Source organism: Oenanthe melanoleuca, chromosome 10 (genome assembly GCF_029582105.1).
Source record: "Oenanthe melanoleuca isolate GR-GAL-2019-014 chromosome 10, OMel1.0, whole genome shotgun sequence".
NCBI classification, from domain to species: domain Eukaryota; kingdom Metazoa; phylum Chordata; class Aves; order Passeriformes; family Muscicapidae; genus Oenanthe; species Oenanthe melanoleuca.
The window spans coordinates 15,060,335-15,073,730 of record NC_079344.1 but is presented as its reverse complement, the minus strand read 5'-3'; the positions used below and the strand labels follow the sequence as shown (position 1 = coordinate 15,073,730).

Below are 13,396 nucleotides of genomic sequence, written 5' to 3'. Positions count from 1 at the left end.
CCTGGCAGCTGCCACTGACCAATCCAGACTCTGATAAATGTTCCAATATGTAACAGCTGGCAGGATTTGCTCACACACCTGGCATGGTGGCTCAGGTGATTTTTTTTTTTTTTTCCTGAGCACTTAATTCAAAGGACGTGTCCCTAACACTGCTGGCAGCAATGGAACCCATCCAGGGTGCTCGGATTTGTGCATTAAGAAACGATGGGAAGCTCCTTAACACCTTATTAACCTTGAACTGATACTTGATGAAATAAATACTGACTTTTGGGCCAAGCCTATGGCTCAGGAAAGTGACAGGGAGACTGTAACAAACTGAAACTGTCCCACATAACGCTCGATTGATTACACTGATCTGTGCATTCTGAACTCTCGCAAGCTGGCACCAACCAGCAACGGAAAACAAAGCACCTGGCAGAAGACACAATTTAATTCAAAAGATAAACACACAGTTATCTTTAAACAACTTTCATTGAAAGCTGATAAATAATTGTTATTGCTCTAAATAATTGTATTGCTCTACTTGCATTTTATCCTCATTTGTTCTTTTACATAATCCTTCTGAATCTTAGTTCTGACCAAAAACCTCACAAATGTTAAAAAATACAATTTTGTAATGAACTCCAAATACTACTTGCTTTAAAGTTGATTATTTCAGAAGAGTTGCATAAGGCCAGGCAGGCTGGGCTTGCAAGTACAGGTTTGAACCTTTCAGCACAGGTGATATTGAGATATAAATGTAAAGGCACCTACAAAGAGTTAACTCACCTCTTAAGGGCAGTAAATATCTCTGACTCATCGGGCTATTGCGAGGGTAGAGTAATTGAAAATATTGTTTCAAATGTGGCAACAGAGATATTTTCCAGCCCAATTTGGGGGTGCTCTACCTTTCACCCAAAGCAGTACATGATTTGTCTGCTCTCAGTAACCCCAAGAATACAATGAAAAGCGTAAACAAGGAAAAACAGTAAAAAAGTAAGAACCTCCCACAGCCCTTGAACTTCCAGCGAGAAGCTGGCACAGTCTCATCCTTGTACTAAGTTGGAAATAATCAATTTTGCTAGCTAAGCCCATCTTCATGAGAAATATTCCAAGTTAAGGCTACCACAAAGGTAAGCTTTTAATTAATTAAGGTAATTAAGCCATTTTTACTCGCACTGCAGAGTAACACATGCTGGCCGACAGCTGCTGAGCATCACTTCTGTTGAAATTAATTCTGTTCTCGCCATAGCGAGGGCAAATTCTCCGATACCTCACAGCACATAATGCTGCCCTCAGCCCCGCTCGCCCCGCGCGGGTGACACCAGCAAACGGCTACAAGGAGGGAAAAGCAGGGGCAGGGCCGCCGGTGCCGCCGCTGTCACCGCGCGATAAGGGCAGCGGCGGGGCCGGGGCTCCGCTCGGGGCCGCGGCCGCAGGGCCCGACCCCGCCGGGCCCGGTGAGGGAAGGCCGGCGGCCGGAGCGCGGTTACCTCTGCGGGCGGAGGGCAGCGTGGAACCGAAGAGGCGGGCGGCGGCGGTGCAACTGTGGCAGGCGGACATGGTGCAGCGGCCGCGGGCCCGGCCGGCTCCCCCCGCCGCCGACAAGGCCTCGCTGGCGGCGCTCCGGCCCCGCCCGCCCCGGTAACGCCCCCGTGACGGCGCCGCGCGTCACCGCAGGACTGCAGATCCCAGAGAGCACCGCGCAGCGCCGCGCCCTGCGTAAATGCACTCGCCGCGCGAGGTGTCATGGGAAGTGTAGTCCCAGCACTGAATGGTTGAGTGGGAGCCGCGTGGCATTGAGGGAAATGTAGTCTGCGGCCAGCACCACCCCCAGCCTCTCTCGGTCTGTCCTGAGCACACCGTCCAGGTGTGTGTATTCCCGTCGATCCCGCCCTTTATTCCTCGTTCCAAGTAAGATATGAGAGGAGTATTGCCCTTTGATCACATAAATGTGTTTTTTTGTGGAAAAAAGCCTTTCGTGAAAAGATCAGCTAAGATGGGAGCAGAAAAAACTTCAGGTAAGTGAAATGATTTCGGGAATGAAAAATGACACCGCGTGTTGTGGGGTGGTCTTCAAACAGGGTTGAAAACTATATAAATACATATTATCTAATGAAGTGTATCCCTTAGGCATGCCTTATAAAGAACACATCTACAACTGCAGGTAACTATAGGTCTGCTCCTTCAGCTCATCTTCAACTCCTATTTATTGTACACCAATTAAACGGAGCTAATTGACTCCATCTATTCATTAGAGGAATGACTCAGTATCACCTGTCGCTCTCCTCAATTAACCTGAGCTGCTCCGCAGCGAACAGGTTGCCCGAGAAGCTGCGGCCCATCCTTGGAAGTGTTCAAGGCCAGGTTAGGCGGCGCTTGGAGAACGTGCTCTAGCAGCCCCCGACTGTGGCGGAGGGTGGAACAATACGAGTCTTAACAAGTCCCTTCCAACGCAAATTATCACGTGAACTAACACAGGATCACGTGACTTCCGCCTCGGTAGCCATGGTGCCCACCCCGCACTTCCGCCTCGGTAGCGATGGCGGCGGAGCCGTTTACGCCCCGCCCAGGCCCCGCCCAGGGGGTCACGTGGGCGGCGCGGCGCAGCACCCGGAAGCGGCGGCGGGCGGGTGCCCCCAGCTGGGCGCGCGGGGCGGGAGCGGCGGCGGGAGAGCGGCGGCGGCCCCGGCGCTCCTGCTGCTCCTGGCCCTGCTCCTCGTCCCGGGCCCTGCCAGCCGGTGAGCGCCCAGCTGTGATGGGAAAGGCGGGGGTCGTACTTGTGGAGACGGGCCTGCCCCTGCTCTCAGTGCCCCGCAGCGAGGAGGGAGCTCCGAGGGGCCGGTGGGCGCTGAGGCGAGCGGGGCGGTCTCGGCTCCTTCGGGACTGTATAGCCCTGGAAAGGCCGCGCCGGAGCGGATGGGGGATGTCTTTTGGGCTCTGCAGCGGGGTTGTTCCCCCCCTGAGAGAGGGAAGGGAGAGGGCCGGGATGCGGCCCCGCAGGGAGCCCAGAGCCCTTGGGGTCTCTCAGGGGAAGGGGCGGCCTCAGCCTGTGCTGCAGCGGGGAAAGCTGAGCTGCGGCTGTGGGCTTTTGTCCCCTTCTCCCTGCAAAGCTGTGGGGCCAAAAGTGGTTGCGGAGGGGGAAGGAGCAGGGGCTGGGGGCGGTGAGCAGCGTGGGGCAGGGTTGGAGGGAGCAGCGCTAGGGGAGAGGGGAAGGTGCTGCTGCCGTATCCCGGTTACCCATAAATCTTCTTTCTCATTGTCTTTTAAAATCAATAATGAATGGACTATGTCATTAGTGTAGTGGAATAACTCACAAGGAGACTATTACCAAGTGCTCTGAGTACATCCCTAGGTGATTCTTCCAGAGGAATTGTTTTTAAGAGGTTAAAGTTCTTCAACTTGTTTGGTTTTACTAAAAATGAAACTTGGGTGTTTAGAGGCTGATCATGACCAGCATCAGGCTCTTTGTGGTCTCAATCCCTGTTTTGAGTTCATTATTTAACTCAAATGGTTCAGCTTCTCTGGGCTGGAAATCACATGTAGTTGTCGTTAATATGAATATTTGTGTGTATAAATTTAGTGCTGTGTTTCTAGTGGAAAGAAAAGAAAAAAAAAAACCAAAACATTTCAGTATGAGGACATTCTCTAATCCAAGTTTCCTCTTGCCTGGAAAGAAAGGCAGCCCTTAGGAGTGGTGATCACAGATGCTCCTTCAGTAGAAAGCTGGTGGAAATCAGCCCAGGTTGGTGGCCAATGGCTCACTTCTGTGAGTGGTAACACATGAACTGGGAAGTTCAAAATTTGGGTTTCAGGTGGACTCTAAACTCATTGTGGTACCAGGCAAGGTACAGGGACAGCACAAAGTCCACCTGCATGGTACCTTTTTCTTACCTACTGCAATGACACAGTCCTGTGCTCCCAGCCCCCAGCAGTTAGATTAGGGGTGCTGAAAGACTGAGGTGGCACAAATAGTGAGGTGATCACAGCAGGAAGAGGTTGCCAACCCTCTCTGGCAACCAGAGTGAGCAGCAGGAAAAATCTCCCTCTCTGGCACCTCTGTGTCTGTGTGGGGCCCTGACCGTGCCTGCTGCTTCTTGGCCCTGCCAGTGTAACAGTCCAAGGTAATGTGAGTTTTAAGGCATTTCCTGCCATTTGTCTGCCACAGTTTTGTCACACTGTCATTTTCTGAAGAGCTTTTAGAAAGCCATTGATGTGTGGTTATGGAAAGGAATGAGTCTGAACTGTGGTTTCCTTCCTCCAATGACTGCAGTCCCCCAGCCCAGGAAAGCATCCTTGTACCTGCTCTGCAGATTGTTGGAATAGGTATTTTTTACCCTTGCTGTAGTTTTACCTGCTGCCAGACTTTGATGGAGAGCAGAACAGTTGGTGCAAGCACTGAAGTGAAACCACACAAATTTGAAACAGCAGCCACAGAGCTGAACATCCCACCTCGACCCTTTGGACATGGGAGGTGTAGCACATGCTCTGTGGAACGTGTGTGTTTGTCATGCAGTTTAGAAATTACTTTCCCTTTTAAAATGCTAATTTTCTGTACCTGGAAGATGGCAAATGAAGACTGAAAGATGAGGAAATTGTAACTAACCTAATCCAGCTGTAACCCCATAAACTGGTTAAGCTGCCCACCAGCAGCTCTCCTGCAGGGACAAATGAATTGGAGTGACTCACAGAACACAACGAGGTCTTATTTTATGAAGAATTAAGAAACAAAACCTACTGATTTAGACTTGGCAACTGTTAAGTAACAAGAGCAAAAGTTTCTTTGTTTTTCTATGCTTGGTGCTGTGTATGAATGCATGAAAATAACCTCCCAAGGCAGCTGGCTTTCAGAGTGAAGCTATTGAATCTGCAAACTTCAGAAGTGTTTGATGCCATTTGTTGTATAAATGGAAACTAATGGTCTCTTGCTGCTTAAAAAAACTCCAAACAGTTAAATCTTGGAGCTATCTCTATGTTTACTACTAATTAATGGAGTATTATAAGATACTCATTATGTATGCTTGGACATTGTGGCTGGGGAGTGAATTAGTGGCATTCCTGTGTGGACCCAACTCAGAATCAAATTGTGCTGTATTAATTGGTGTGCTTCAAGGATTCTTCATTGGTAACTCCTGACAAGAGCCTGCTTCTGTGTGGATAGAATTAAAATTTCAAGGATTTTCTATAAATTAAGCCTCGGATCAGGTGATGCTCCTGATGTGCTTTGGGACTCGTTTGGGTCAGTTATACTCAGATGGAAAAACGTGACCTGAATACTGAGTAGGTTCAAGAAATAATGTCTGTGGTGTGAATTCCTGAGTGAATTGTATGAATATTTATTAGCTATAAACTTGGAGTGCCTTATCAATTTAAAAGATACCAAGAACATGCTTTAGGTTTTGAAGCCACTTAGAGCCTGAAACACAATTGACTTTCTCTGCAGCTGTCATGGGGGAATGCTGCTACAGAAGCATCATCATTTCATAATTAGGTTGGTGCAGTAAGGCAGTCAGGTGACTGCCTCTTGGGGGAATAATTGCATGGTTTGATGAAAACTGAGCAAAAGTGAACTTGGTGTGAGTCAGAGGTAGTGCCATCAACTGTTAAAACAAATGACCCTGCACTGCTTTATTTACATAGCACAGCTTTCAAGCGCTGCCCATGGTGAAACTGTGGTATTGATTTCTCATTCTCTCTCTTTTTCAGGCTGACCCAAACTGAGTGTTTTCTTAACATCATGGGAGAGATTAAAGTCTCTCCTGACTATAACTGGTTCAGAAGCACAGTTCCTCTTAAAAAGGTATGTAAATCTTGTGGGTGAAATATCTCCCCTTGTTTTTTAGGGGGAGAGGCTCAGTGTGGTTAATGCAGAGCAGTTGTAGCTGTGCTACTGAGCTGCTTTATCTCCTGAACTGTTGTCCCACATGTCATGTGGGTGCATGAAAGCACACCCTTCATCTTCACGTGCTTCTTGGAGGTCACTCCTGCCTGGGGGGGGTGGAGCAGGGTCCAGCAGCTGTGAGCCATGCCAGCAGTGCCTGCCATCCTAGTGCCAGCCATGCCTGAGGAGGGACTCCAAGGGAGTGCTGTGTGCTGGGCATCACGTGTGTGACCTCTCAGAGCTACCTGGGTGCACTGGACTGAGCTCCCAGGGCCACCTCCACTGTTCCTGCCCATTGTCCTCAGGCCAAGGCAATGTCCTGTGCACCTTCCCAGCAGTCAGGCTGCACACAGGGTCCTGGGAGTGGGAATATCCTTAACCACAACGGAAAACCCCAGACAGTTTCTTTTGCTTAATCACACTGTCCAACCACTTTCTCATCTAGCTTGGATTTCCCCACATCCTTTCACTGAGCCACAGGAGAATGTTTGAGGTGTGCAGGGCTCCAACTTCTCTCTACGTGCTGGGTGGCAGAGGGCATGCAGGGCAGAGTGTAACTCCTGACCCAGTAAAGCCCTTGTGTACCTTCTGCAGGTCAGGCTCGCTGGGGCTGTGGCTGGAGTGACCTGCAGCAGCCCAGACAGAGCCAGCCCTGCCTTTCCACCCTGCTGCTGCAAGCATGGCCACTGCTGTGGCCGTGCAGGCTGAGCAGTAGTGTCCTGTCTGGCCTGAGGTGTGCTACAGTTTGATTTTGGGCTAAGCTGATTTGGGTGTGGTTCCTTTATCTGGGCGGCTGTGTGAGCTTGCAGAAGCACCTTTAGGGAAGGGCTGTACGATTCTCATTAATTTTTGACAGTTTGTGTCTCCTGCAGAGAAGAAAGGTGCATTGCTGTTGACCCCACATGCTCTGTTGTTGCCTTCAGGCAGTGCCTCACTGGGTCACCAAAGCCTCACATATTTCAGCAGAAAGATGTGAGGGTGCTCTGAGGCTCTGCTTTGTGGGATGCAGGGTGGTGAGTGGAAGGAGCTGGAGGTTGTGGTTCCAATGCCAGCAGCCACTGCCTTCAGCTGCTGCCAGTGCTCAGGGTTTCATAACTGGGGACGTGTGTAAGCTGAAGCTGATGGTGACCTGGTGACCTTCAGACTTGGGAATGCCTTCCCCTTCTGAGTGCTTCTGTCTCCTCAAAAGGCAAATGATGCCACAGTGGTGCATGTGGGGTATGAAGAAATAAATGAGCTAGCCCTGGTTATTGAAGAAAGCATTAAAAAGAAACCCCAATTTGAAAATGTAATTAATCCCTGAAGCAGTCTTTGGGAATACATATGCCTGCATTATCCTACTAGAAGAGCAAAGCATGTGTAGTACAGAGGAGGGAGTGACCAGCCTTGGTAATTGCTGTCAGATCAGCCTGGGGAAGCAGAGCCAGAGCTTATTGGAGAATGTGTTGAGTTGTTTCTCCTCACAGGCACAGGAAATCCACAGCTCCATCCTCCTTCCTGCCCTGGTCAGATATAGGAAGTGCAGCACAGAAAATAACATTTTTTAACTGAACCTTCTGCTTCTGTGTGCCTCCATTTGCATATACCACTCGCTCTCTTATCTGAGTCTTTCCTAAAAGTTTTCATCAAGGGACACCCTAGCCCTGCTAAAAAGTTCTGCTCTTTGTTTTGAGGCAGATTTTACCTTCTATGTGAACTGTAGCTGATTTTGATTGATCAAGCAGAACAAGAAAAAGGTTGGTGACCTCCCAAGTCAGGAGTTAACCACACTGCTGCCTACATAGCTCAGGAGCTGGAGTTAAACTGTCCAGCATGTGGCTAGAAACCAACCAGAGCAAGTGCTTAAACCATTGATTCACTGTCTGGGCTGGAGGAAAGAAATGTTATCTCTCAGCTTCAGCTCTCTTGGTAAGAACTAACTTTGGTGTTGTTACTTCAAAGATTTCAAAGGCTACGGTTTAGCTTTGGAAATACTCCTAAAGGTAAACTTGGTAGTAGCCACCGTGAATGGACCCAACATTGCTGATGGAATTACAGCTGAGAACAGCAAGGCCTGGAGCCCAAGGGTTGTGTGCAAGGAGCTGTTGTGGGGGGGCTTGGGAGGACTTTTGTACAAGGTTTATGTTTAAATGGCTTCAATGGTCTGGAAGCTCTGGTATGCAATCTGTCTTTTTTTAATAGAGACTTTAGAAAACAACATTATCATGTGATTCCTCACATGCTCCCAGAGCCTGAAATACTGGCTTTATTAGGAGCAGATTTGTTAGTCAAGCAAATCTGATTTGTGATACACTGTTCTCTGACTGCTGAGAGGCTTAATTGCTAGGTTGGAAGAGCAAACTCTGCTTGTATATTACTGTTCAAAAAGCTATAAAATCTCAAAACAGAGGAGATGTATCCTGGCTGCTTGATTTAGACTTTCCCCAGAGGTTTGTTGATCTGATACAAGATGCAGCTTCTGGTGGGCTGTGGAGTTGAAAGAACATCTGGAATATAGAAAGCAGTTTCTGGTAGAACAGGCCTTGTCAAAATAAGTCAGGCTTTGGTGCTGCTAGAAAAGAAGACCCAATCCTTAACACTTCTGAAGGTACTAATTATGCTAGGACTTGTGGTTCTGAATGAGGAGCTGCTCATTACAGCACCTTGTGTGTGAGTAATCTCCCTCAGCCAGCCGTGGGTCCTGGGCAATCCAGATGCTCCTGAGATGCTGCCAGATGATGGAAGCATTTTTCCCTGCAGGTCAGCCTTGCAGTGCTGCCCTGGGAGTTGTGTGTATCTCTGTTTCTGGCAGGCAGCTGTAAGTGTTTCAGATCAATAATTTGTGGTGATAGCTGCTTAATTCCACAGGCCTGCGTGGTTCCAGACCTGTAACATCTTCTGTCCATGGATGCAAATATCAGTGGTTGTTTAAAAAGCTGTCCCTGGGGCAGTGCTGGCTCTTCCAGCCTCCAGCTGCTGCTCTTAGTACCCTGAACTGACCTCCTGGGTCTCTTCTGAGTATGGTGGCTCCTTTTCTGAGGTGCAGTTCATTATCCAACTTATGTCACAGTGCACAAAATATTCTGCCTGATGGCCACAATTCTGTTCCAGCTGCATTTCAGTTAGAAAACAGCCTGAAAGCTAATGTGAAGAAGAGTAAAATAAGATCCTGAGTATTATAACATTTAGTAAAAGTTGGAATTTTTTAGAAGCCATCCTGGAAGCTGGCTGAAGAACCTCACTTGTCTTGTGTTTTTTCTCCCCTCTGTGTCTCTCTTTGCAGATAATAGTAGACGATGACGACAGTAAAGTCTGGTCCCTGTATGATGCAGGACCAAGGAACATTCGCTGCCCACTCATTTTTCTCCCTCCTGTGAGTGGAACTGCAGATGTGTTTTTCCAGCAAATTCTGGCACTGACTGGATGGGGCTACAGAGTTATTGCTGTAAGTATTCTCAGCCCTGTGTCAAAGGTGGTGTACTTGTGCTTGTTGCTCTATTAGAGGCTGGATAATGAACTTCTTAGTTTTGACTTAGGGAATCCACCAAAAAACTTTGTGCTAAGTTTACCCAAAACCTTGTGCTTGCACACTGTTGACCTCTTAGCTGACTTTTCTCCTTGTGTGTCCTGGACACAAGTACTGCATCTTTGTTAGCCCTGAGGCAAACACGTGAGTTAGTCCAGGGTTTCCATGTTTTTCTTAGGGATGGTGGATAACATAGTTCTTAGACTATGTAATAGCTGCAGATGCTATTTCACTCCTTAAATCCTACCAACCTGCACTTGTGGGGTTTCTCAGCTCCTGAGTTGAAGTGTTGATTTGTACAATATATTGAACAGCCTGGCTTTAGGGGTACTGCTGTCTTTTGCAGTAGTTGATGATTTCTGTATCTGTTACACACTACAAAATCACTGAAAAACCATTCCAGCCTCCCCTCCCACTGATCACAGACTGAGGCAATGCTGCACTTTCCCCAGCAAACTCTGCTCTGTGGCACTTTGTGTGCTTTTGTGTAACTGAGGGGGAGGTGTTGGCACCCTCAGGCTCTGGGGACCTTGAAGAGGAACTTCATGACATGGGAGAGGCACAGTGTTGTCTTGAAACCTTAAATGTGAGAATTGATACAACTTCGAAGCAGATTGAGCTCAGCCACTTTTTCTCTAACTTTGTGTTATTTTAGTTGCAGTATCCAGTGTACTGGGATCACCTCGAGTTCTGTGATGGATTCAGGAAACTCTTAGACCACCTTCAGCTGGACAAAGTGAGTGCTCAGAGACAAGTGGACAAATTGTTGCAATAAAAACCTGATGTTTGAAACAGTCTCGTTTAAGAGCCAGTGCAGAAAACAGGATACAAAAATACAGCCTTTAAATAAAGAGTCTGTGTTGCATTTTCACATTGGAAACTAGTTTATTTTTGAAGGTGAATGCCCTTGGAAATTGTCATACTTGGCCTAAATTCAACTGCTACTTCAGGCCTATTAAATTGTATGGGTTAACTTCACTTTTTGTGAGATCCTGCAGAAATTATCCTTCCTGACTCATGTAGTACAGAACACCACAGTCAAGTCTCTTGGGCTGGGATAGCTATAGAGAACAAAGTGAAATGTTTGGGTTTTTTCTTAAGCTTGAGTAACACAAAGAAATTGACACTGTGGGTCTTTGGGAAATATTTCCTTTTGTTAGTATTTATTGCATTTATACTGCACATAAAACCAGGAGATGAATGGAACGGTGATTCTTTCAAAAAATGGGTTATAAGGACAAGGTAAAATTGAATGACCTATTTTTGTAATGAAACACTGTGCTTAGAGGTCACATTTCATCATCTGTTTGTTTTGTTTTGTTTTCCCTTGCGTTAGGTTCACCTTTTTGGAGCTTCTCTGGGAGGATTTCTGGCTCAAAAATTTGCTGAATACACACACAAATCTCCCAGAGTCCAGTCTCTGATATTGTGTAATGCCTTTAGTGACACTTCTATTTTCAATCAGACATGGACAGCAAACAGGTAAAGAAGACAGACAAGCTAGCAGACTCATGACATTAATTTTTTTTGCAATGAAATGTCACATCTATTAGTTGGGTATGTGTCTAACCTGATTCCAGCCTGGAGGAGGGAGGTGTGGGATGGAATACTTGTGACTTTTAAAAGCACACCACAAGGAGAGGGGAAATGTTAACAGTTCAGAGTGGAATTAGACAAATTGTTTTGTGATCCTCTGTGGATGTGTTAACACATTTAAGAACTCTGCCTGCTGTTAAACAAAACCATTTAGAGCAAGAAGAGTGTTGTTCACCATGTTTAAAGTATCCTTTTACCATGTAACTAGAAGTTTCTTCAAGGTTTGAATTTGAAGTTAGAACACAAAGTCTGTGCAAGAAGAGAAAGCATTTACAGTACAGCATCATGATGTTAAGTTGTTGGTGCTTCAAGATATTGTTACATCTTATTTCTGTTTTAGCTTTTGGCTGATGCCTGCTTTTATGCTGAAAAAAATTGTCCTTGGGAATTTTGCATCTGGTCCTCTGGATCCTGAAATGGCCGATGGGATTGATTTCATGGTGGACAGGGTAGGTGGCTGTGGTGTCACTCTGTACTTACTGAGTGGGAGTTTGTAGATATTTCTGCTGCTTTCTTCATTCATTGACCCTGGAGGGAGGAATGAGAAGTGGATCTTTAGCAGGTGTTGACTGTCACAGCCCCAGCAGTTTAACTGATTCACTGACCCTCTACCTTAGTTCTGTTTATTTGTGTCAATCAAGAGGAGTTAAGGAACTGAGGTGGAAAAGGAGAAAATGCTGGGATAGATCTGTAGGCTGTTCTCTGGGGCCAGGAACAACTCCTGGAATGTGGTTTAGGCATTTGTCTCATGCAGAGTAATACTAAATTGGAATTCTAACCTTCATATCTTTAAAACTATCTTCTCTTTGGCTGTATTCTTAATATTGCATTAACTTCCTGCAGTGAAATATGTTGTTAATCAGTGTTTCTCTCTACTGCAAGCTGGAGAGCCTGGGGCAGAGCGAGCTGGCCTCAAGACTCACCCTCAACTGCCAGAATTCCTATGTAGAACCTCACAAAATCCGAGACATCCCTGTAACCATTATGGATGTAAGTTAATCTCATTTTTTTAATTAAACACTATATCCTTCCTTTGGCAGGTGGGACTATCATATTCAGTTAGCAACTTAGCAGGCATTTGCAGCATGTAACTTCCTATTTAGGGAAGCCTTCTGCTGACTGGGCAACTTTTCTGTGCTGTGTTATGAACTAGATATTCTGTGCCAGAAGTTTCAGTATTACAGTATTGGCTTTCTAGCTGTCAGTGCCCAGGTTTGCTTGTTTTCTGTTCCATTAACACCATTCCACAAAGAAGCTGAGGGTCTCTTCTAGGAGCAGCATGCAGCCCATCTGATATAACAACAAAATCTGAGGCTCAGAACTCACTGTGGGACATGTTCCATAGGTGTTCGACCAAAGCGCGCTTTCGACGGAAGCAAAAGAAGAAATGTATAAGCTTTACCCTAATGCCAGGAGAGCTCACCTCAAAACAGGAGGCAACTTCCCCTACCTCTGCAGGAGTGCTGAGGTCAACCTGTACATTCAAGTGAGTTCCTGAATTCAATCTATGAATGTGTTTAGCCACAAGAACAGCAGAAGGAAGCTCCTGTTGAGCTTGCCTTTGTTTCTTAACTTCCCTGTGTGCTCTGTGCTGCTGCTACCCAAGGGGCAGGGCTGGGAGCAGCTGTGTCCATGCTGGGCCAGCTTTGGGGGTTTTGTGTCTCTGAACTCTTGTACTCCAGAGCCATGGTTTCACCCTCACAAGTTGCTCAGAAGGAATGTTTCTATTTTACCAAGACGCTGTGCTCCCACACCTGTTTGTTATTTCCCACGTCCAACAGATCCACTTGCTGCAGTTCCACGGTACCCGGTACGCAGCCATCGATCCCTCCATGGTCAGTGCAGACGAGCTGGAAGTCCAAAAGATCAGCCTTCACACCAGCACCGAGCAAGAAGAGCAGTAGGCTTGGGAATGCCAGTGAAACAGAAGCATTGGTTTGGTGGTCTTCCTGTGTACAATCAACTGCTCCCACTCTGCCTTTTCCCCTGTGTTAGCCGATTATCACTGTGTGATTCCAACAGGATCAACAGTCACTGAACTACCCGTGGACAGCAACCTCCAGCAGTGTAATGGGATAGATCTGCTTCATTTTTAGTCTCTGGATTCAAGGAAGCATCTTTGAAGACCACACTTTTAAAAATAAAGACATTTTTTCTACCAAAATCTTCACTATATCATGTTCTTAAGCAGAACGGTATTTCTTTTTATATTTTTCACTTGGCTGTATATATTACCACATGCAGATTCTGTACTTATAAGCTGACATATTTTTGTTGAATATTTCATTTAAAAGATGTCTCAGTGTCAATGTTGCCCTCACTTATTTGCTTCATATATTGTGTTGTAAGTTAGTTTGTTTCTATTTGAAATAAAGCATTTGAATTTTTAACTTTCTTGCTGCTTAAAAATGGTTTTCAATAAAACTTTACTTTCA

General features: G+C 46.5%; 2 protein-coding genes across 4 annotated transcripts in view; one reads left to right on the top strand and one right to left on the bottom strand.

Annotated features, from left to right (window-relative positions):
* CLPX (caseinolytic mitochondrial matrix peptidase chaperone subunit X) overlaps positions 1 to 1,679 on the bottom strand; it is a 19,281-nt gene extending 17,602 nt beyond the window's left edge. Inside the window, exon 1 of one of the 2 annotated variants that reach the window (XM_056499891.1) lies at positions 1,473 to 1,679. In XM_056499891.1, coding sequence (XP_056355866.1) covers positions 1,473 to 1,542 — 70 coding nt within the window. In that variant the 5' untranslated portion in view covers positions 1,543 to 1,679. The remainder of the gene's footprint in view (positions 1 to 1,472) is intronic. The other variant, XM_056499889.1, reaches the window with a different exon arrangement.
* Positions 1,665 to 13,396, top strand: SPG21 (SPG21 abhydrolase domain containing, maspardin). 2 transcript variants are annotated; one of them, XM_056499904.1, is made up of 9 exons: positions 1,665 to 2,000; positions 5,686 to 5,779; positions 9,123 to 9,284; positions 10,021 to 10,101; positions 10,702 to 10,847; positions 11,302 to 11,410; positions 11,844 to 11,951; positions 12,307 to 12,447; positions 12,743 to 13,396. In XM_056499904.1, exons 2-9 carry the CDS (start codon positions 5,717 to 5,719, stop codon positions 12,863 to 12,865), a joined length of 933 nt encoding a protein of 310 aa, XP_056355879.1. In that variant the 5' UTR covers positions 1,665 to 2,000; positions 5,686 to 5,716; the 3' UTR covers positions 12,866 to 13,396. The 2 variants fall into 2 exon arrangements, with proteins under 2 accessions (XP_056355879.1, XP_056355878.1); XM_056499903.1 differs by lacking the exon at positions 1,665 to 2,000 and adding an exon at positions 2,593 to 2,720.